Source organism: Schistocerca serialis, chromosome 8 (genome assembly GCF_023864345.2).
Source record: "Schistocerca serialis cubense isolate TAMUIC-IGC-003099 chromosome 8, iqSchSeri2.2, whole genome shotgun sequence".
Classification (NCBI taxonomy): domain Eukaryota; kingdom Metazoa; phylum Arthropoda; class Insecta; order Orthoptera; family Acrididae; genus Schistocerca; species Schistocerca serialis.
The window spans coordinates 620,216,211-620,242,190 of record NC_064645.1 but is presented as its reverse complement, the minus strand read 5'-3'; the positions used below and the strand labels follow the sequence as shown (position 1 = coordinate 620,242,190).

Sequence of the window (25,980 nt, the reverse complement as noted above, 5' to 3'; positions counted from 1 at the left end):
AGGTTTTGATGACGTTTCATCTACTGGAGAGACTTGCTCCTCGACTTTCAATTTGCGCTCCAATGTACCACCTAACCGCGTTGACGACATATCAATTGTCGCTTTTGACAACCGTGTACTCGTGCTCCTTACAGACAATGCAGACTCGACACTCAAAGAGGAACTAGATGTCAAGATAGTGCACAGCCTGTCCCTCACTGATAGTGTGATCCATCAAGAGTTCGTGCATTCATCTCCTCGGACAGCGCCATCTACATGCTCGCATGCCGCACCCCTACTCACACCTCTACTCCTGGGCTGGCCAACGCATTGTCTGTGCCCGCTTGCTGTCTGATTACAGTGTGGACCTGCAGCCTGTACCTGTGCATTCGCATGCCGGCCTAACTGGGATGGAGCTTCCAGTCATGCACCTGCCACCTTGCACTACTCACTCCAACGCTGACGCCCACATGACCTCCCCTCAGGCCTCACAGGCCATACTCCATACTTTGGGAGGGGGGGCGGGGGGCTGTGTGGCGTCAATAGATCACATCGATCACGTAAAGCATGATCTTTGAACTCTAACTGCTCTGACGAGCCACCATGTTAATGTTCCAGTCAGCCTTTGTACCTTGTGCAGTGTACATGTGTATCTTTCTTTGTGCAGAAATATATGGCATTGTTGCATATACAGTTATCTGTATTCCTGTTTCCCATAATGGTTTTAGGACAAATCACTCTATGGAAACAACAATCTTTTCTTTTCTGTATGGAAACTCTACAGACCTGGGATAGGCAGGAACATACCTCAAGTATATTCCTAGCCTTGTCAAAAGCGTTTGATACCATCAGTCATGATAAATTACTAGGTACGATTCAGAAATGGGATATTAGGGGAGCAGCGCATAACTGGATTAAACCATACCTCCATGAAAGAAAATAGCTCATAGAGAGAACACATGAAGTAAATGGGTCAGTCAAAACTCATCAGTCAGATTTATTAGTTGCCAAACATGGAATTTCCCGAGGTTCCACAATGGGTTCAATTCTCTTCCCACTATATATAAATAAACAGTAAAAACAGTAAGCTATATCAGTTTGCAGATGACACCACCCTCTTAATTACAGGAAGTAGCAAAGAAAATTTTGAAAATGACATTAAGACTGTCACAGAGAAGACAGTACAGTACTTTGATGCAAACAGTTTGATTATAAATCTGGAAAAAAACTGTTGCAATGAATATTTTCATCACCCATAATAGAACACCAGCAAATCCTCCTGTAGAAATAAGTGGACCAAAAATTGAAAAAACAGGAAGTACAACATTTCTTGGTATATGGATTCAACAAAACATGAAATGTGGTACAGACGTGGATTACGTGAACAAAAAAAATGAGCAAAACATGTTTTGTAATGACAGTAATAAGAAACTACATATCACATGAAAATCTCAGAACCATATATTTTGCTTATGTTCATTTAATATTGAAATATGGTGTAGTGTTTCGGGGAAACTGTGGAGCTAGTCAGAAATCATTTAGGCTGCAGAAAAAGATTATTAGATTAATGGAAGGGTTGGATCAAAGACCATCATGCAAGCCACTATTTAGGAAAAATAAAATACTACCACTTCCATGTATTTAAATACTTGAAAATGTAATTATTATAAAAAAAAAAACTAAACAGCGGCTGTCCGAGCATGACCTGTAATGAATCTGTACATAGCTACCACACAAGACAAATAAATAATGTACATGTACCACAGACAAACACAGGACTATTACAGAAAGGCGTACTCCATCCTGGCATCAAATTGTACAATGCACTACCCAAATCCACAAAAATAATAATGGACTTAAACAACTGCGAAGGACTACTTGGTTGAGCACTGCTTGTATACATTAAGGGAATACCTAGAAAAACAAAACTCCCTCGCCGATTAAGACTGTTTTTATAAAATGTGAAGAGTAAGAAAATATAGTAATTTTATGTTTTGTTAAAATGATGTCTGAAAAAAAAGGAATATGTGTTGTAATTAATGAATGATCCAATATCTTTTGTACACTGTACAGTCTAGATTCACAGGACCAATAAATAAACAGATAAACACCTCGTTAAAAAGCCTTGATTCACCTGTCCCGGGTGATAGTACCTTGTGAGGATCCCTTGCCAGGGATACGGTGAAGACCTCAACGGCAGTGAAGGCGGAGAAGGTGGACTTCAGTACGGTGCAGCTGGTGCAAGAGGTGGCCTCTTGACCAAGGCCAAAGTGGACGGAGGGCACGATGGTTCCACATGTTAGTGGTGTTTCTTCCACATGTTAGTGGCGGCTGAATGAGTAATATTCCAGGCTAACAACGTGGTCATACTTTGCGAATTCAGGGATGACTTTGGATTCCCGACTCTTTACAATTTACAGCTTCAAATCGCAAAATGGAAAGTTCGCACAATGGATGCTCTACTCCAGGTGGTAACTCTGATGAGGAATCCACCATTACATCATGTAATGCAATGGGACCTAGGGTTCTGGGGGGTCCCAACATTTGTGATGAAGATTGAAAAGCCTTCCAAGTTACAGTTCAAGAAGTAGTACTACTTTGGAACATTAAATGTAAATTCTCTTATAAAAGTTGGGAAACAAAAGGAATTAGAATTATTTCTGCAGAAGAAAAATATACAAATTATAGCAGTCCAGGAAACACAATTCTTAGATGAGAATGTAGTTGATACACAACATTATAGAATTTATAAAGGGAAACCAGCAGTGAGAATAATGGAAAACATGCCGATGTTTAGAACAGCATTTTAAGCAAACAAAAAAAAATCATAGACAGTGTATCAGAATTTAGATCCAATTCAGAAAGAATATCCATGTCAACAATAAATTGCAAGAATAAAAGTTACACCCTCATAAACTGTCATGCGCCTATAAATGTAGACAACAGAAGAAACCTGGAGAACGTAAATCAATTCTGGGATCTTTTAGAGTCTGAAATTTTCTATCATACCTAAAAAGGATGTTAAAATACTTCTTGGTGACTTCAATGCGCAAATTGGGAGGGAAAAGAAATTTAGGACTATTGTAGGTGCATATCCAGCACACTCAAGAACAAACAGAAATGGTGAAAGACTTATCAATCAATATGTGTAAAATGTTCTAGTTAAAACTCATGTCCACACATTTCCACAAACTACCAAGAAAAGCCAAAACTTGGAGACATCCAAATCCAAACCTAGAAGAATTTCAACAGGATCATGTAGCCATATCTAAAAAGTATATCACGGAAATCATGAATGTTAAAATAGTCATAAGTGGGGAATTCGACTCAGATCATTATCTCTCTGAGGTTAAAATAAAATTTCTCCCATCTAAAACAAAAAAGGTGACCAAGAAAGTGATCAAATACAACACCACTACAGCTAATATTACAAAAGAAAATATAGACAAATTTAGAGAAGAAACTGAGACAAGTAAAGAAGGTGATTGGCATGAACTCCGGATGCAAATAACTCAAGCAGCAGAGAAAACTTTAGGATTGGCCAAGAATAAAAAGAAGACATGGTGGAATGAGGAGTGTGAAGAAGCAAGAGATCAAAAGAGTTCAAAAATGGAGAAAATGGAGATGTTTGAAAAAGAGGAAGACCTTGAATACTTCAGACAAAAAAGAAAAGAAACATCAAAAATAATCTGGAAAATCAAAAGAAACTTTGAAAATTCTCAGCTTATTGAAATTTTAGCAAAATGTCTTGAAAAGCTGTTAAACTGTCCAGTTCCAACAGATAAATTAGAATTTCCAGTGACATCTCAAAGAGGAAGATTTCTCACCAACGAAGTTAGAAATTTATAAAGCCATCAAAACACACAAAAACAATAAAGCAAGTGGCGAAGACTCCATTACAGCAGAATTACTTAAGTGGTCAGAACCAAAAATCATAAAGGACCTACAACTGCTTCTTGAGAACATTTGGAAAACTGAAGAGATTCCATTTGAATGGAAAACAGCATCAATCCACCCACTACATAAAAAGGGAGACAAACAAAATGTCAATAATTACATAGGAGTGTCACTTCTGCCAGTGGCATACAAAATATTATCAAAAATTCTCCTGAAAAGAGTGGTAGATACTTTAGACAAACAACTGGGAGAATATCACGGTGGTTTTCGAAAGGGAAGATCCTGTGCAGAACAAATTTTTAACTTAAAGTCAATAATTTGCCATAAAATGTTAACCAGCAAACCAATAATAGTGTCATTTATTGATTTCAAGAAAGCATTTGATTCTATAGACAGAGAAACAATAGATAAGGTCATTAGAGAAATTGGTGTTAAATCAAAATTAGTAAATATAATTCGTGAAACACTAACAGGTACAATATCTAAAGTCTAATTTATGGGATAAGTATCACAGCCATTTGAAATAAAAACTGGTGTTAGATAAGGTGATGGTTTATCACCTTTACTGTTTAATTGTGATCTAGAAAAAATTGTAAGAATCTGGAATTTGGAGCTAAAAAATCACAAAATTGAACCAATAACTCTGGGAAGGAAAACAAATGGAATCAAGGTAAACTGCTTGGCTTTGGCAGATGATTTTGCAATACTTTCAGAACACCTGACAGAAGCAGTTATTCAGATAAAGCTTCTGGAAAAAATAGCAAACAGAACTGGTCTCAAAATTTCAGCTAAAAAAACAAAATTCATGACAAATATAAAAAATGCGCCAAAATTCATGGAAACACAAATAGGTAAAATAGAGCGAGTAAATAAATTTAAATATCTTGGAGAGACTATACAACACAATGGACTAGAAATATCTGCAATAGATGTAAAAATTAACAAAATGGAAAGAGCATATGGTTTGACCAAAATTATTTACAACAAGAAATGTATATCTAGAAAACAAAACTAAAACACTACACCACAGTGGTACGAGCAGAATGTTTACATGGATCTGAATCCCTAACGATGAACTATAGGGTGGACAGACTAGAGGTTCTGAAGAAGGATTATTAGAAAAACAATGGGTGCAATAAAAACTGCAGATGGTTGGAATGAGGAGGTTTACAAAAATATAGAGAAAATATCTGAAGTAATGGCCAAACAAAGATTAACCTATTTTGGACACCTCTGCCGAATGGATGGAAATAGACTAACAAAACAAATACTCTTATCTTTCTGGAAGCAGAAATCGACAATAGCATGGATAACAGAAGTAAGGAAAGATCTAGAAAGAAACAACATCAAAGAATCAGAAATAGCAGAAAGAAACCATTTTAAAAATAAAATAATTAATTTGGAAGGCTTTAAAAGCAGAAGAAATAAAAAATCAGGAACAACATGGACAGAAGAAAGGAAGAGACTTCGTGGGGAGAAAATGAAGGAATACTGGAAAAATAGGAAACAACAACAAAGGAAGAAGATGAACTGAAAAAAAAAAAACAGATAAATAAATAAATAAATAGATCCCTTTCAGAGCATGCTGATATAATAGCCATCACATACAACTGCTCATGTGATGGACAATCCACATCTAAAGACTGGAAAGTTGCACAGGTCAGACAAATAATCAAGAAAGAAAATAAGACTAATCTGCTGAATTACAGATCTGTATCACTGATGTTGGTGAACTGTAGAGGTTTGGAACACTCATGAGGTGTTGCAATTAAATAATGAGGCTGCATACCTCCTATCATGCTGCAGCATGGTGAGAGGTTGGTATTGGCATGTAGCTGACCTTGATTATTCAAGATCAGTCACCATTCATTTCATCTTTCTCTGCTTTGGTTGGCTTTTGAGCCTTGGTTGTTTAGAACATTGTTCTGTAATAGTGCAGTGATCATGGTGAACTTAAAAACTGAGCAACACATTAACCTCAAACTCCTTGTGAAATAAAAAGTGTCACTAACACAATGTTTTCACTTGTTAAAGGAGGTGTTCGGTGATAATTTATGTCACAAGTGCAAATTTTTTAATGGCACAAATAGTTTTCAGACAGGAAAAGATTGAAGATGAAGAATGTACCAGGGAGTTCAAGAAACGAATCAAACTAACATAAAATTAATAGAATTGAGTGGAACAACTGATGTCTGAGCACTCAGATGATTTCAGACATAAGAAACAGAAACCAAGATAAATTTTGCATGATGAATTAAACATGACAAAAGTTTGTACGAAACTGGTTCTGAGAAACTTCTTTCAGGAACAACAATAGCATTGCAAGAATATTTGTGCTGATGTCATAGGACAAATCAACTAAGGACTGGACTTGCTTACATGTGTCATCACATATGATGAAACATGTATCTTCCAGCAAGTCCGAGAAATAAAGTGTAATTGATGCACTGGAAGACTCCCACATCGACGAGAAGGAAAAAGGATGATTGAGTAACTGAAGAAAACGCTGATCAAAAAAAAAATCATGACTGGACAAGTGCCTGGGGTCAAACCATTCATCAGAAATACTACAACGAAGTCCTAACCCAACTGAGGGGGAAGAGTAAGGATGAAAGGATTTCTGGAAGAATGGTGCATGGATTCTGCATCAGGATAATGTGACAGCCCTCAATGCCACGTATGTGAAACAGTTTTTAGCAGAAAAACAAATTCCTGTACTCAAACATCCTCCATATTCACCAGATCTGGCTCTCTCTGACTTTTACCTGCTCCCAAAAGTGAAAAGTGCATTGAAAGGGATACATCTTCAGTTGAATAGGGTGAAAATGGATGGCCTACAGCAATGCTTTGAACAATGTAGGACACACATACAGAGGTGTATAGATAGGGGAGGGGCACATGTTGAAGGGGATAAAAGTTAGGTGTAACTTTGTTTGCATTAAATCACATTTCACAGACCAGTCTCATTCTTCACTTGCCATACCTTGTATTGTGTTCAAACATAATGAATTACCTTGATGAAAACGTTGTATTCACACATAGCATGGATCCAGAAAATATCATTCTTATGAAACACAACTAGGTCTTTATTCACAAAGAAGTAATGAGTGCTATTGATTAAAGATCTCAAACTGATTTCATATTTCTAGATTTCCAGAAGAATTTTGGCACTCTTCTTTGTAAGTGACTTCTAATTAAACTGTGTACCTCTGGAGTACTGCCTCAATAGTCTGGCTGAATTCATGATTTTCTGTTAGGTAGTTCACAGTCCATAGTAATTGATAGAAAGTTGTCAAATAACATATAAGTGACATCTGGTGATCCCCAAGCAAGTGTTATAGTACCCCTTCTACTCTTAATCTACGTAAATGATTTATGAGACAATCTTAGCAGTGGTCTTAGTTGTTTGCAGACAATGCTGCCATCTACTGTATAGTAAAGCCAACAGAAGATCAAAGCCATTGCAAAATGATCTAGGCAAGAGAGCTGTATGATGTGAAATGTGGCAATTCACTAAATAATGAAAAGTGTGAGAGTACTAAAAGGCATGTTGACTGGAAACAAACTGTGTTCTATAGTTAAGACATGATTCATTATGGCTATCATGTTTGATTTATCAGATGCCTTTTTGTAACTGTGAAATAAGCATATGAACCCTTTTTCTCATACCTGATACATCATAATCACTCATACAGGTATTCATTATGGCATTTTCTAAGCTATTAGGGGTTAATTTTAATACCAAGAGTGAGCAGGGAGCTCACATGTAAAAAGATCTGTATAAAAAGGAATCCGAAGCAAGAAAACTTGATTTTATTTGATGACAAGCTGGATGTGAGAGAATTACCAATATATATCAATCATTGCAAATGTATAAGCATTTTTAAGTAGTTTTTTAAAGTGTTTTCAATGAAACATTTATACATGAAATGTTTCCACCTAAAAATTATTTTGATAAAGTGGCAAAACAATTAAAATGGGTCCCTAAAGGTATAAAAGTCTCTAGAGCTAAGGAAAGACAGATATATCAGGAATTAAGATATAGCAAGCTGTTGAATATGTTAGAAGATACAAAATTATATTTAAGGAAGTTGTCTTGGTAGCAAAGCAAATGACAAATAATAGATTAATTTTAAGACATGAGACTAATCAAAGGCAGTGTTGTCAGTTGTGAAATCTGAATTAAAGGACAAAGTGAACACTGCAAAAACCTATACGGTACATTTCAAAACCAAATATTCAAAATGTGTGGAACTTAAAATACACCATAACAACCAACTTATGGAAGAAGCTGACACAGTCAGATTCCTAGGACTAAATGTGGACAAGAACTTTAAGCTGGAATACACATATTGATTTCCTATCAAATAAATTATGCAGTTTAATAAACAGTAGCAAATTCCACTGATTTGAGTACACAAAAGTTGCTTATCATAGTTATTTTGAATCTATTATTAGATATGATATAATTTTTTGGGGAAGCTCAAGTAGTGTATCTCAAATAGTGAAACTGCAAAAGAAAATTGTCAGATACATGTGTACCACGCAGCAAATGGAGTCTTGTTGATCATTATTTCAGAAACTACAAATCCTAACTGTTCACTCCATACACATTTACGAAATTATAATCTCCCTATACAGCAGACAAAAATTATTTGAGGAGAAGCATTTTAACCACACATATCATGAAAAATTAAAAATAATTTTATGCTATCCACTCTCCTGTTGAAATTATATGCTCTGACTCCACAGTACATAGGAATGACAATATATAAAAATTAACGGACAAAAACATATTTAATATGAAGGCAGAAATTTTAAAAATGAGGCTACAGCAGATTCTATGGGAGAAAGGCTACTATTCAATAGAAGAATTCATAGAGGATGAAATGATAATTTGAGCAAGGAGTAATCAAGTGTTAGATTTTATTCTATGTATATATAACAAAATTGTATTACCATCATGATACTGTTTGTTAACATCAGCTGTTCTGTGTTTCTGGTGAAATTTCACCACAATTTTGATGTGTCTCCTGTACTTGAATCAAATGATTTAGATTACGTATTTAGATTACGTATGTTATGAGACAAATAAACCACAATTCACTACTTACAATAATAAACCAATCTTTCGAGCATGGACGTTTCCCACAAGTGCTAAAGTATTCAGAAGCAAACCCATTATTAACCCTTTAACTGCTCTGGATGTGTTAACGCGCACGCCTTTGTACCTATTCCTGTGTGATCTGAACATGTTGATGCGCATGTACGTGTAGACACATTCAGAGTACCAGGTAGAAAGATTGGTGGCGCGCGTAAACCTGTTCAGAGCACACAGGGACAGGTACAAAGGCAAGTGCATTAACACGTCAGAGCAGTTAAAGGGTTAAAAAAATTGCCAAGAGAGAGTATGGGAAATCATTATGCCATCTTTCATCTTTCAGTTCTGCTAAAAGGATCTGAACAAGCTGTTGCCATTCAGATACAAAATTTTATTGAAAAAATATAAGATTATTTTGAACAATCAAACTGGTTTCCAGCTTGTTAAAAACAATATAGATGTGAGTAACAAATTTGTTGACCAGTTTAGCACTTCATTAGACAATAAGAATAAAGTTTCAGAGATCTTTTGTCACCACACAAAAGCTTTTGATGCAGTAAATCATGCAAGTCGTATCTACAAACTTGACAGATATGGAATTAGAGGGGTAGAGTTCTGCACTGACTTACTGCCCACCTTTGAAATAGAAAACAGTATGTTGTTGTCTCTGCTAATGCAGCGAATTATTCTTCTGAAGGGAAGATGGTAACAGAAGATGTCCTTAAAGGTTCTGTCCACGGACCTACTTTTGATTCTGTTCTACATTAATGACCTAACAATCAACATAAATGTCACAACAGTTTTATTTTCAGAACATACACAACTATCAGTTGAGGACCATGAGTCAGAAAACAAACGTGTCAGCATCATCAGTACATCATATTGTCTAGAAACATGGTTTCAACTTAATGGATTAACCCTGAACAACCCAAAAACCGATATGATCCAATACAGAAAAAAATAATCAAAATTACACGAAATGAAAATCAATCTTAAAAAATCAAGATCTAGAGGTAGTGGCCACTGTGAAATGATTGCTATTAAACATAGACAAGAAACAAATTTAAATTGGAATAAATCTGTTTGGTATCTAATAAACAAATTCTTGTTGGTGAAAACAGTATTATGTAACTAGCAAATGGTTGATTTTGCATTTTTTACTTAGTTACATGTTCCATAGATCATGTGAATAATTGTTTTATCGAAATGATGTGGAACAAGTTATTTTAGAGAATACTTAAGGAACATATTATTACTTTTTTCGTCCCACTTGTGCAGCTATACTTAATAATTTGATATGAGTGTTCTATGTGAATTGCCTTGAGTAAGAACCATCTAATAAACTGAGTGTTGACAATGAAGTCGATTGGTGGTTTATCCCTCTAATGTGTTTTCACCAAGGCACTTAGTAGCTGAGGGTGCTTGAATCTGATGAGTGAAACTAATCAAATAATACATGGCCTGTGGTGGCTTATCTGAACATTAAACCGGGTAAAGGTTGTAGAATGAATATCTACTGTCTTTGAGATACATACTGACACGCACATTTTCACTTGCAACTGACAAGGCAATCAGTCTAAGTTACAAACACTGCTACTCACCATATAGTGGAGATGCTGAGTCGCGATAGGCACAACAAAAAGATTCACACAATCATAGCTTTCGGCCATTAAGGCCTTTGTTAGCAGTAGTCACACAAATGACGGCTACGCAGGCATCATTTCACCGCCATACCCAGTCTTTTAATTTCTTTTTATTTCTCTCCTTTGCGCTACTCCTACCCTCCGTCTAAACTGCAACAATTCACTGTCTGCCACTCCCACCATACTATCCCTCCCCCTCTCCACCCCAGTCTACTCCTTACCCCCACCCAGTCACCACTCTCATCATGCACTGATGCTGCTACTCGCAGTGTAGTTTCAGCTCTCTGAGACTGCAGACGTGTGTGCAAGTTGCATTTGCTCGAGTGTGTGTGTGTGTGTGCGTGCGTGTGTGTGTGTGTGTGTGTGTGCTTGTGTGTATGTGTGTCTTCTGCTGACAAAGGCCTTAATGGCTGAAAGCTAAAATTGTGTGAATCTTTTTGTTGTGCCTATCGCATTTCAACATCTCCGCTATATGGTGAGTAGCAACTTTCCTTCTCTGGTATTGTTACATTCCATCCTGGATTTTCCATTGTCTGATTTAAGGTACAATCATTATCATCTTTGACCACAGAGTCATGAGTTCTAGTACTTTCATCAACAGACTTACTCAAAATTTTCTCCACTGCGAGATTACAAGTAGTGCACTACACCATATTTTAAGTGCATAATAAATCCAGTATTTCTACAGTCCACGAATAAAGATATCCCTGCTCCCTGTTATTGAGGTAGAAAGACAGGCAGCAAAACAATACAATTTTATCAGAAATAGTGAATTTGTGGAGTAATACTCAGCCACCAGACAACATATTCAAGTTGTGCAACTATGTGCTGGAGCTTGTGATGAGAAGTGTTAAGCCATACATTAATAAAAAGCAGATTTATAAATTTTAAAAATTTATGTCAGGACTGGTGTCTTCTACAATTACTGTTCCCATCTATTGCAAAAAGTAATCAAGATATTTTCAACAGATTGCTCTTCAGCTGATGAATCGGAATAGACAGCAGCATTTAAAATTTATTGAGGAAATGAAAGTCAGTTTAAACTCACCTTATAGTTATTTCGGATAAAGGAAAACATTTGATGTCTCTCAACTGATCTGCTGTCAAATATATTTAAGAAGCCCATTGTATAGGAGCACAGCTAGTATATTTGTTACATCACAATCAGTATTAGAACGCAAATAATTTAATAACTAATCAAGATTACTGCTAATAGTTAAAGGCATTTTGTTAACAAAGTTTCAATGAAAACATCTTCAAATACATAATAAAAATGTATATTAAATAGAAAAAAAGTAAATGATAATATTCAGAAGCATTAGTCTTTTGACCAATCAAGTATAAATGTGTTTGATGCAGAAATGATTGAAAATGTATGGAGCATCTTGACAGATTTACCTTGAGTGGCAAAAGGAGAGGCCGCATCATGTGTTTTTTTCTTTCTTGTGACTCCTTTTCCATCTCTGTTTGTTTCTGGATGATTTACTCCAGCAGGATGACCTCCATCTCTAGGAATATCTGAAGGAGAAAAAAGGAAATTCTTTTATCCTAATGTTCCCTGCACAGACAAAGGAAGCCAATAGTTCAATAACAAAATAAGATTCCTGTAACCTAAGTGGTTGCCTCCCTCCTGGTGACAAACTCAGCCTATAATGGTGTGAACTCTTAGTCTGCCATACACCACAGCCCAGAAAGAAGCACTGGTTCTGATGTAAAATATGTATAAATATATTACTTTTGAACCGAGATAGAAGTGAAACTATCCCCTTACCACAGTTTTTTGCACCTATAACTAAACCACATCAAATGCAGAGGAACAACAACTTAAAACATAACCCCCTTGGGTATTTCTACATTTTTGATATTTCTCACAAATATGAGGTTATTCAGAACCATTCAGTTACTTTTTTCCACTTCTTAAACAAAGCCACCCCCACAGCCATAGCTACAAATGTAAACTTGTGTTGTGGCACACTACAGAGTGACAGCTGATTCATGTCCTGTTGGTGGAACATAATTATACTACATAGGATGATGGTACATGCAGTTCAAAGACTGTCCACCAGCATCTAGAACTATATTTGAAATCTCTCTAATTGTGAGTTTGTGAAGGCATATGATACAGCTGATGGTGATTTGGCTACTGGATGGATGTGTTATTCTCTGCTTTGGGCTGTTTGAGCAGAATATGCTAAGTGCTGGGACTAGGTTTTTGCCATCTCCCTTATGTTCTGTTAGAAAAAACTCTAAAAGAATTACTTAATGTGGATGAAATATATTGTCTGTTGAACAATAAAATACCATGAGTGACATATGATATCAACCAGTAGACTCTCCCCCTCCAACCTCAGGAGTGTGGCAACTGTGATATGAAGCAGTGCAAGTGACAGCTGGAGAGACAAGTAAGAATGGTATATTCTCCTCATTTTCTGGATGCTTGTCCCATCTATATTCTTGCTGTAGTACTCTGTCACCAGAAATGGCAATGCCTATCCCTGCTGAACTGAATAAGCCAAGAGTTTTGCAAAGCACTTACTATATCATATCAGTGCCACAGAACTGTCTATGGATGGCCAAACAAAATCACATGAAAATGAGAATATTATGAAAAGGAAAGTTGCTACTCAGCATATAGAAGATATGTTGAGATGCACCTAGGCACAACAAAAAGACTCTCGCAATTAAAGCTTTCGGCCGTGAAGGCCTTTGTCAACAGAAGACGAAAGACACACACACACACACACACACACACACACACACACACACAACTACTCACACACACAACTGCAGTTTCAGGCAACTGAAACAACACTGCAAGCAGCAGCACCAGTGCATGATGGGAGTGGCGACTGGGTGGGGGTAAGGAGGAGGCTCGGGTGGGGAGGGGGAGTGGGATAGTATGGTGGAGGTGGCGAACAGTGACGTGTGACAGGCGGCAGGTTAGATGGAGGGCAGGGCAGATGTGTAGTGCTGGAATGGAAACAGGGAAGAGGCTGGATGGGTGAGGACAGTGACTAATGAAGGCTGAGGCCAGGAGGGTTATGGCAACGTAAGATGTATTGCAGGCGAAGTTCCCGCAATTCAGAAAAGCTGGTGTTGGCGGGAAGGATCCAAATGGCACAGGCTGTGAAGCAGTCACTGAAATGAAGGATATCATGTTTGGTTGCGTCTTCAGTGACAGGATGGTCCACTTGTTTCTTGGCCACAGTTTGCAGTGACGAGCAGTCCATCTCAAAATATGCTGAGGGTCTCACTCAAGCCTTCACTGACCATAATTATCCTCCAAAGCTTCTACAAAAACAAATCTCCGATGCCTTATCCTTCCAGTCTCCCACCAGCTCCCACAGTCTGACCATCCAGACACAGAGGAGCATTCCCCTCCTAACTCAGTGCCACCCAGGACTGGTGCAACTCAATTACATTCTCCACCAGGACTACAATTACCTCTCATCATACCCTGAAATGAGAAATGTCCTGCCCACTATCTTCCCAACCCTGCAACAGTGGTATTCCACAGTCCACCGAACCTACACAGTATACCCGTCTATCCTTACATAACCCCTGCTCCCAATCCCTTACCTCATGGCTCACACCCCTGTAATAGGCCTAGATGCAAGACCTGTCTCATTCATCCTCCCATCACCACCTACTCCAGTCCAGTCACTAACATCACCTTTCCCATCAAAGGCAGGGCTACCTGTGAAACAAGTCATGTGATTTACAAGCTAAGCTGCAACCACTGTGCTGCATTTTATGTAGGCATGACAACCAACAAGCTGTCTGTACGCATGAATGGCCACCGACAAACTGTGGCCAAAAAACAAGTGGACCACCCTGTTGCTGAACAAGCTCCCAAACATGATATCCCTCATCTCAGTGACTACTTCACAGGCTGTGCCATATGGATCCTTCCCACCGACACCAGCTTTTCTGAATTGCGCAGGTGGGGAATTTCCCTGCAATACATCCTATGTTCCTGTAACCCTCCTGGCCTCAACCTTCTTTAGTCGCTGTCCTCACCCATCCAGCCTCTTCCCTGTTCCCATTCCAGCACTACACAGCCGTCATTCCACCATCACAACCAGTCTTTTTATTTCTCTCTTTTTCCACTACTTCCCCCCCCCCCCCTCCCAACCTCACCCCTGCCCTCCGTCTAACCTGCCGCACTTCACTGTCCACCACCTCTACCATACTATCCCTTCTTACCCCCACCAAGTTGCCACTCCCATCATGCACTGGTCCTGCTGCTCGCAGTGTGGTTTCAGTTGCCTGGGACTGCAGTTGTGTGTGAGAGTTGCATTTGTGTGTGTGTGTGTGTGTGTGTGTGTGTGTGTGTGTGTGTGTGTGTGTCCTCTATTGTTGATGAAGGCCTTAACAGCTGAAAGCTTTAATTGTGAGAGTCTTTTTGTTGTGCCTACCTGCGAATGAGCATCTCCACTATATGATGTGTTGCAACTTTTCTTTTCATAATATAGTTAAATTCCATCTTGGATTTTCCACTATAAGAAAATGATAGCTATACAAAAAGACCATAAAAGAAGGAAACTAAACTTGCTAACCTATTCAATCACTCTACTCCATGGTGAAACATCAGACATAACTCCATTCTCGAAAGTTTCCATTTTTATATTTTTTGTGCTAGTTGTAAGGATGTAAAGTGAATTCGAACTCCACTGACAAAATTTCACAGGTTTTTCAGGAACATTTTTTGGACATTTTGGTGTAAGTGATCTGTGGTCTCTGGTGATTCATTCAATAATAATGTAATTATAATATACTCAGTTTTTTACCACCCCTAATTAGCTTTGTTTCTGTGAAAATACCTTCTCAAGAGTGAACAAGTCTGTAACATCAACCATCTAAACACACAAAACAATTCAGAGTAATACAACACTCTCAGATGGAATGCATAAATTTTATCACAGTATATTCAACATGTTCTATCAGTGCATAGTACAGTATGTAGCTAATGCATAACTGTTCTCTTACAGGTATTGTTCAAAATGTAGACCACAATCACAACAATGTGCACAGTGACACACTGTAAACTGTCTTACGTGCTCACAAATCCCACGAGTTTCATGTACTACCTCCACAGTTGTAGCAATCCTAGCAACCAGGTCCTTGCAAGTATCAGTCAGTTTCATAAATGTGACTCTTTTACCTGCCTCTAGAAGAAGTACTGGTAATCCATTGGTGTCTGGTAAATGAGCTGGCCACAGAACAGGACCACTGCAACCGGTCTATTGCTGTCCAGACTGTACATGAACATTCTGCAGAAAACAGATATCCAATAGCCATACATTTATAGAATAATTTTATTGTGCTACCAACTTTCATGCCACATTGAACCCATCTTCAGGCCCCTACACATGAAACGAGATAGGGCATCCAGTCATCTGTGCTTACTGGAGACACCACTATATCAAATTGGTTTTTGTAGATACCTACACAACAGATGTGGACACTTCACACATCTAACAACAGCTCTTGCCATTGAAGAAAAATCAAGATACATTTGTAGTTTTTGTACACCTGGAAAAAACATTCAGTAATGTAAAATGGTGCAAGATGTTCGAACTTCTGAGAAAAATAAGGGTAAGCTGTAGGGAGAGATGGGTAGTATACAATACGTACAAGAACCAAGAGGGAAAAATATGACTGGAAGCTTAAGGATGAAGTACTCCAATTAAAAAGGATGTAAGGCAGGGATGTAGTCTTTTACCCCAGCTGTTCACTCTACACACTGAAGAAGCAATCATGGAAATGAAACTTCCTTTTAAGAGTGGGATTAAAATTCAAGGTGGAAGGATATAAATGATAAGATGCACTGGTGACATTGCTGTCCTCAGTGAACTTGAAGAAGAATTACAGGATCTGTTGAATGGCATGAAGAGTTTAATAAGATCAGAATATGGACTGAGAATAAATTGAAGAAAGACAAAAGTAACAAGAAGTAGAGGAAATGAGAACAGTGAGAAACTTAACATCAAAATCGGTGATCACTAAGTAGATGAAGTTAAGGAATTCTGCTACGTAGACAGTAAAAAACACATGATGAATGCAGCAAGGAGAACATAAAAAGCAGACTAGCACTAGTAAAAGGGCATCCCTGGACAAAAGAAGTCTACTAGTATCAAACATAGGCCTTAATTTGAGGAAGAAATTTCTGAGAATATACATTTGGAGCACAGCATTGTGTGATAGTGAAACATGGACTATGGGAAAACCAGAACAGAATCAAAACAGTTGAGATGTGGTGCTACAGAAGAATGTTGAACATAAAGTGGACACATAAGCTAAGGAATGAGAAGGTTCTCTGCAGGATCTGCAAGCAAAATCATATATGGAAAAAACTGGAAAGAAGGGGGGGACAGGATGATAGGATTGTGATAGGGGGTGACTTCAACTTGCCAGGTATAGATTGGGAGTGTTATGCCATCAAAACTGGAGCCAGAGACAGGGATTCATGTGGCACTGTTCTGGATGTCTTGTCGGAAAATTACCTTGAGCAGATGGCCACTTGTGAGGCTAACGTCTCAGATCTCTTGGCAACAAAGAGACTTGAACTTATCGAATCAATTTACATAGAGGAAGGTACCAGTGATCATAAGGCTGTGACAGCATCTATGATGACAGGTCCTACAAGGAATGTTAAGAAAGATAGGAAGATATATTTGCTCAGCAACGATGACAGATACAAATTTCACAAGATCTCAGCAGTTAGAATCAAGTACTTGGTGATGAGGACGAAGATGTGGAGAACAAATGGAAAAAATTCAAAGGCATTGTTCAATATGCCCTAGACAAATATGTTCAGAGTAAGGTTTTAAGGGATGGGAAGGTCCACCATGGTTTAGCCACGTTAGAAAAGCACTACAAAAACAAAAAGCACTTCATCTTAGGTTCAAGAGAAGTAAAAATCTAGCTGGAATGTGGCTTAGGACATTAAAGGCTGCACTTATGTGCCACAACAGTTGCTGGATAGCTGCCCTGCCACAAGTCTTGTTAGAACTTCGTACAGAAGTTAATCCGGACATTTGGGCATCAACCACCAAGAAGGTTTATGGGAAAAAGTTGTGTCTGCTGTCAGACATTTTTTAGCACAGTCGGCATCTATGGAACCGGAACTGTCATAATGCTACAACATGCGAAGCTCCAGATAGCCAGGCTATGCCCACCCCATTATCATGTCAAAGGGCTCCAAAAGTGTTTATATGTAAATAAATTGTGACACGCTCCAATGTGCTGTTGAACAGATGCTATGTGCAGCCCTTACAGTCGCCATACTTGGAACCTTCCTGAGTATTAAAACGCAATGGACATTTGGTCCTAATAGCGTACAATGACTGGCTGCTGATAATGTCCTGGGAGAGGGTTAAACCAGCATACATGCTCAACCACAGACTTACCTGCACAACAGCAAGAGAGTGTGAGTCTTACACTGGCAACTTTTACCCCACCTGTCATGGAGACCATACAACAAGCAGCAGCATCACCTTTGACATGACAAATGGGCCCAAAAGTCAAGCAGAACAGACAGGTGATATATACAAGGGCATGTCAATGTGTACAGCATAAATTCCCAGACATGGCGGGAGAGAGTGGGTGGTTGTGTGGTGAGCACCAGCCACGGCCAGTGACAGAAAAGACTTAGATGTTCTTTGGCTGACTGTATGGTTGTGTTTCCTTATTTATTCCTTGCTTTAATGTTTATGAGAGTTCTTTATTTATCCATTGTTAAGTAGCAATTTTTGTGTAGTTACGAAAATAGTTATTTCTTGGTATTATGGGAAGTTTCTGTTTCTGTATCTATAGATTAATGATGAGCAACACCTAGAAGTTGTGCACCTAGCTACAGTTGAAAACCTGACACCGTAGTGTAAAATGTTGGAGAAAGTGTGTTGGACATATACATAATTGTGAAAATTGTTGCACCATTGCTGTCCAAGTAAAATGTGTTTAAAGCAGCGTGGCACAGCCTGTCATAGTGTCAATAAAATCTGGAAAAATTGACAGAATGTCTCATCAAAGAAGAGTTCCACTTGACCATGGTTGATGGAGAAGTTGTGCATTTTCAGTGATGGTGATCAGTAAGCAAACAAAAACGGCAAGTCAGCTTGATAAAACTGATGTTTCTAAAGAGTGAAAACACAATACATTGTTGTGTGATGTGGAGAAACATAAAAGTGCCAAAGATAAATTTGATTGTGAACTTCTCCCCTCATCAGATAAAAATGTCAAGTTGCCAAAATATCACTAGACACTTGCGAAAAATGGCAGAGTACAATCAGCTGGATGTATAGTCGATGACGAGAGGTATGTTGCATCATTTTACTTTTCAATGGGAATTGTTCTCAGAGTTTTGGTCCTTAATGGCCACATACATATTACTCAGCGATAAAATATGCCATGTCACCAGTATGGGAACTGTCATTGTCGACAGGGAAATTCATTGTAAATGATGTGAGGCACATCTTTAAAATGTTTTGTATGTACCAGCTAACAAAAAGAATTTGTTTTGCTATGAAGCATGTACTTCAAAGAAAATCACTCCATTTTTCAAAGAAGATCTAGTTATAGTTGTGCGGGACAAGTGGAAAGTTTGAAGCAAGAGATCTATATTTACTGGTTGTTTTTTATAACAAAATCCACTTGAGGAAGTGATGAAATAAACATTGCGGTAAATGACATGAAACAATGGCATGATTTACGGACCGGAAAATGTAGCATCTACTTTTGGCAAAATTCGTATCTATTTTTTGCAAAATTCCCAATTATTTTCATTGTTTGTAAATGATTAGATGCACAAATTTAAAAGGTTGTCACACTACATGAGCGAAGGCAAACAAATCATTAGTTCTTTGAAACTGACTGCTAAAAAAAGTGCTGACAGGGAGCTTTTTGACTGGAATGTTTTCTTTTGCAAAAACTTCAACACCTTTCAAAAATGCTTATTCTATTGAAAAGCAGCAGCATTTTCCCAACAGATAAGTGAATGCGACTCCTATATAAGGTATTTCTGGACATTGTCTTTTCCTGCCCAATTTGAAGATTAAAAAATCTGCAAACTACTAATTGTGATCTTCCGTGGGCATTCATAGCCCTAAGACACATTCTTGACAATGCTACAGATAGAACTGACAATGAATTTTGGGTAGAAGTATAACCGAAAGTACAGTAACTCCATTTTAACATTAGAGGAAGAATTTCGGCACCGTCAAAAAACTTTACAGATTTTGTTTTCTAATTGTTATAGTGGAAAGGGCAGGTGCTATAGGCTATAGTCACAAATAGCTGTGAGCATAAATAGATGCGAATTTTGACTGCTACAGGGGAAAGAGCAGTGTGATGAAACAAACCACACCTCAATTTTGCTGGGCAGCAGCCTACAGCAGAACTGACACATTGTCACAGGGACTGCCCATCTCTTCTGGTAGTGTAAGGGTGGTAATCGAAATCTGTGATGGGCCAGGATTAGTCACTTCACTTATTTCAAAATAAGAAAATAAAACAATGAGCAATGTGCACACAACGCATTTGGGGACAGCTACCATGCAATTGTTTGTTGAGGTTAGCAGAGTATTATTAATGATGTAGTTCAGGCCTGACCTCTGGTGGTTTTCAATGCAACTAAGGTTCAAAGCATCCACCACTTAATTTTCCACATTAAAAATTTTCCACGTTATACTATCTTTTGAGCTTTAGCTAACAAACAAACAGACATGTTTCTTCCTTATAAAATGCTAGCTCCCATGGCTGAGTACAGGTACTACGTTGCATTACACGACTTGTATCTTAAACAGATCATCCAACCATCCACAGTTGGCATGGCACCAGATCATTCAGTGCATTGATACATCATTGCATTCGTACACTTTATTTTGCAAGTAGGTTCTTGTGCACATTACCTTTCCAATTTGGGCTTTGCCAGATGATTTATAATGGCAGTAACTGCTTACATTTTCGATATTGTATGCAGAAAGTAAAGCTATCTCAAACCATACTGGATAAATACCTCATCTGAATACAATTAGCTATGAAACAGTGTCTATTAAGCAATTTCACTCTTATGCATTTTGAGGCAGAATTTGCATTTATTTCGCATTTATCGCAAAATGCGAATTTTTACAGTCCCTACAGGATGAATGAATGGGTACATAAATGCAAGGATGCTTCAGCAGGTGTCGGCCAAGAGATCATTGGAGGACTTAATATAATAAAAGAAGATGACTTTCTGTGAACCCTGTTGGCTAGGCAAGGAGCATCAGCTTAAGTTAAAAAATGATGGGACAATTTGTTCTATGAACCCAGGTAAATTTATTCACTCAGATCTCTGCAGTCTCACATCATTTGAATCAATCAGTGGTGAAAATTTTTCTGTCACTTTTAAAAATGAAGCAACTTAATACAAGATTGTAATTTTCTCAGACACAAAACTTATGTCAGTGACGGATTTCATGAAACAAGTTTGGTTTGTTGTGTGTGGACAATGGTACCACAGTCTAACATAAAATGGTACTCTGAGTATTAATTATGACGTAAAAATGCTTGTCAGAAAACGTACAATCCTGCAGGAGACAACTGCTCCATACAGCCCAGAGCACAAGGGAGATCGGAGAGTGACAATTCAACAATTGGTGAAAGAGAGCATATACATTGTTGAAAACCAAGATTATCTCAAAGTTCTTACGAACACAATGAGGTGCTATTCAAAATTTTCGGGACTGGCGCTGCCACCTGTTAAAAACCTTACCTTTGGACTAATGGTCACCATCACCCTTGAAGTAGCTCCCATCCACATGTACACACCAGTCCCAGCACTTCTGCCACTGGTCAAATGTTTTCTCGAAGTCCTGTTCCTTGAGGGAGTTTATCACTGCCAGCAATGCTTCTTGAATCCTCTCTAGAGTGTTGAACTGACGGCCTTGAGTTTCAGGTTTGGGAATAGCGTGAAGTCGCAAGGTGCCAAATATGGTGAGTACAGTGTGCGGGGTACAACTACCATGTTGTTTTTTGCCAAAAAGGTCTTGGTGAGCTAGGATGTGTGACAGGGTGCATTGTCATGACGCAGCAGCCAGTTCCCTTGATGCCAAAGTTTGGGCCGTCGTCGCCACACGTTTTCATGGAGCCGTCACAAAACATCACAGTAGTATGCAGAATTCACTGTTTGGTTGGGTGGGATGAATTCTTTGTGCACAATTCCCTTGGTATCAAAGAAGACAATGATCATGCTCTTCACTTTTCTCTTCACCTGTCTCACTTTTCTGGGCCTTGGAGAGCCCAGGCTCTTCCACTGGAACAATTGTACTGCTCATGCTCTGTCCCCCAATCATTGCAAGGGTCTCCGTAACACTTGTCCCGAGATTTGCACATAATTTGATACACACACACACTGTTCTGTTCGCAGATCCATCGTAAAATCGCCACACACCAAACACAAGAGTATTATGGAAATCACTGTGGACACTCAACACGTCCTCCCACCTGAATGTCACTCCACACAATGACTCATCAGATATGCAGCTCTCGCAACCTAGCAGTGCAAAGATCTACTACTCCTACTTTCCAGATGGCAGCACCAGTCCCGAAAATTTTGGATTCCACCTCGTATAACATTGCTGTCTACATCAGTAAATATGATTCCAATGAAATACTATTTGAAGTAAACTCCATAAGACTTGTGGACTGGACGAAAACCTTATATTCAACATCTTTGGATCTATGGATCCTGTCCTTTTGCTCATGTGCCAAACAATTTTGAAGCAAGCTCCATTTCAAAAACTGAAAAGTTATGTTTGTTGGCATCTAGCAGAATCATCAAATTATTAATTTTTTGACCCCACAAATTGGAAAATTTTTATACACTGACATGCCACATTCAGTAAGGTGAGCAGTAGCACACCACCATCACCATAAGAAGTTGATAATTCATACCTAAAGATGACAAAGAATGAGAAAATGGGGGTCGTACCAAGCAAACTCATGTCACGCAATTACAAGTACAATAAGAGACAGAGTCACCACAAAAAGATATAAGAGCAGCATGGCAGCTAATGGAAGAGCAATATCTTGCATGCCTGCAAGATTGTTCCACTGTTCATAAGCCATCAAAGTATGAAGCTGATTTAATCCAATATCATGTCTCTAATACTATTAAAGAGCCACTTTCCAGTCCCTACTCAAAACGCTGGAGAAAGGTGAATGCAAAGAAACTGGAAGCTCATGAGGAGAACGAAAACAGGAATATCATTTGTAAAATCAGCAGTCAGCAAGTTATTGACTCAATGTGGATCTTCAAGGTCTTCTTTTACACAAACAGCAAAACTACTTGGAACAAAGCACGGGTTTGTGCAATTAGTATGGCATCAACTACAACAAAACTTTCTTACTGTCTTTAAATATGTCTGCTTGTGTCTGTATATGTGTGGATGGATATGTGTGTGTGTGCGCGAGTGTATACCCGTCCTTTTTTCCCCCTAACGTAAGTCTTTCCGCTCCCGGGATTGGAATGACTCCTTACCCTCTCCCTTAAAACCCACATCCTTTCGTCTTTCCCTCTCCTTCCCTCTTCCCTGATGAGGCAACAGTTTGTTGTGAAAGCTTGAATTTTGTGTGTATGTTTGTGTGTCTATCGACGTGCCAGCGCTTTTGTTTGGTAAGTCACATCATCTTTGTTTTTAGATATATTTTTCCCACGTGGAATGTTTCGCTCTATTAATTTACCAGTTACGTGGTATGACTTGTCCAGAGTTTTTCTGACAAAACTGTCACATACAAAAATTTGGAGATTATATAGTTCCACATTTACACTGCATTTCTACACAGCAACATTAAAGAAAAAATCTATATGGAACTGAGAAGCTGCTGAGTGTCACAAAGAAGCCTGTAACCTGCAAGCTTGAGAAGGAACTGTATGGGCTCAGTCAGCCTCCTCGTTGCTAGAACAAGAAGTTTCTAGATTTTCTTTTGCAGTTTAATTTTCAAGCAAGTGACACTGATCCACGTTTATTCCATGGCACAATCATGCTGAAATTGTTATGTTAGCATTATTTGTAGATGATGGACTTACCTTACCACCTCAAAATCGAGGAAACTGATTAGAAAAATTGTAATGTCATGAGAAGAAACACTTGGTATTACAGTCAGAGATGATCATTGTATTGCGAGACAGGAAACTGAGTGAGATCAAGCAGGAGAGAGAATATTAATTGGAGGAAAAAAATGTTAATACATCTATGCATCTACATGAGAAGAATAACTGAAATGTTTGGAATGGGTTATGCAAATGTTCTGTGTGTTCCAATCGATCCTCACGTTCATTTCTTACCTGTTGAGAAAAGAGGTTGAGGTTGAGAAAATGCCTAGTAACATGAAGTGATCAGACCATTTGTTTTTCTCTTTTATCTCGTAACAAGAAGATATTTCATTATCAGTGAAAAGTAGTTTCTGAATGATCATAATAATGCACATTGGCAAGCTGTAAAGAAAATTTTCCATATTCCTATGAAATGGAAGTTATGGTATAGAATACTCCAACAGCAGCTGCGGATAATAACTAGTAGGTTTTTCTGATGCTGATTATGCAAGTGGCTCAATGAGCTGGGCTTCCAAAAAAAAAATTATTGTTGCTCTGAGTACACCCAATATGAATACGTAGTTGCGAAATATTACAGCAAAAGAAGCAATCTAGCTGTGAAAATTACTTGGTAATCAGCTGACATATTGGGAAATTAGTGTTATGTAAACTTACAGGGCTGTGAAAACAAAAGTGCCCCAAAAAAATATTTCCTAAACCTCAAGAGTAGGAAACCCAATTTATATTACCCTTGCCTCTTCTTAATGTGCACAAAATATTTTGCTATGAGCTGGATCCACACTTCACTGTTATGATACCGAACTGATTTCCATTTTGGAAGCCGTACTACTCTTGGCACAGACACCCACATCAGACATAAAAGTCATCATCTCTGACAATATGTCAGCCCTACAACTGATTAGAAACCATTATAATAGTTGTACCATCCCCACTGTTGCAGCTATTGTTGATGCTGCATTTCGGGTGCAGAGGAACTGTCACAACATTGTGTTGATGTACATGAAATACTGTGGGACACCTGAGAATGAGCAAGTGGGTGCACTAGCAAAGCAGGCATCTCTGGACAGAGCTCTTAAATATGATAAATTGCCTGTCACAGAAATGACACCCACACTCAAAGTTGTTGTCATCCGGCTGGAAAGAAAAATGGTACTGGTAATCTAAAATCAAAGGCAGTCACTACACACTAGTTCATTCCACGATTCCAAGAGTACTATGGTATAATAAGGCACAAACATCGAGGAGCTTCACGACAATTATAGCATGGCTGAACTTTAATCATTAAAAGTTCAAGAGACATCTCCATCTGCTTAACCGAAGTGCCACCTTCTGTGTGTTTCCAAGTAATCTTCAGGCTCTAGATCTTCAGTTCCCAAGTAGCCTCAAATCTTGTTAGCATCTAACTATGCAACTTATAAACATGTTCGTCAACAGTGCCAACACCAAGATATAAATCCCTGTGCCACTAATGTAGAGCTCCTGGTAATTAGAATGCCTGAGGAAGACCAATGAGCAATTAACTGACTATACCTCCACGTGCTGCTCTGCAGAATATGGAACGCTCAGACGCTGAATATGGTACTTATCGACCTGGACTAATATTAAATTTTCAATCCGCAGCTTTTGTACAATTCTCACAGGACATGTGACTATCATTTTGTTAATAATTTATATGTGTAATTATTCAGGTGAACTGAATTGGGAATATCCCAAATTTCTTACACACTACTTAATCTAATTTAGTCCGCAGCTTGTGGTCTCGCGGTAGCGTTCTCGCTTCCCACGCACGGGGTCCCTGGTTCGATTCCCGGCGGGGTCAGGGATTTTCCCTGCCTCGAGATGACTGGGTGATGTTGTGATGTCTTCATCTTCATCATTCATCCCCATTATGGTCAGAGGAAGGCAATGTGGCAAACCACCTCCGCAAGGACCTTGCCTAGTACGGCGGTGCAGGTTTCCCGCAACGTCCCCTACACTCCTCGGAGTTTGGGACCTCTTCATCATCAATCTAACTTAAACTAACTTATGCTGAGGAGAAAATACACACACACACACACACACACACACACACACACGTGCCTGTGGGAGGACTCGAACCTCCGATGGGGGGAGCCACACAAACTGTGGCAAGGTGCCTATCCGCCATTTACTACTTGTGTTGTTGTTGTTGTGGTCTTCAGTCCCGAGACTGGTTTGATGCAGCTCTCCATGCTACTCTATCCTGTGCAAGCTTCTTCATCTCAGAGTACCTACTGCAACCT

At 38.6% G+C, this 25,980-nt stretch overlaps 1 protein-coding gene across 1 annotated transcript in view; it reads right to left on the bottom strand.

The window, feature by feature from the left end:
- Positions 1-25,980, bottom strand: part of LOC126416177 (uncharacterized) — a 184,298-nt gene that overhangs the window by 47,746 nt on the left and 110,572 nt on the right. The window contains exon 6 of the mRNA XM_050083752.1: positions 12,019-12,138. Coding sequence (XP_049939709.1) covers positions 12,019-12,138 — 120 coding nt within the window. The remainder of the gene's footprint in view (positions 1-12,018; positions 12,139-25,980) is intronic.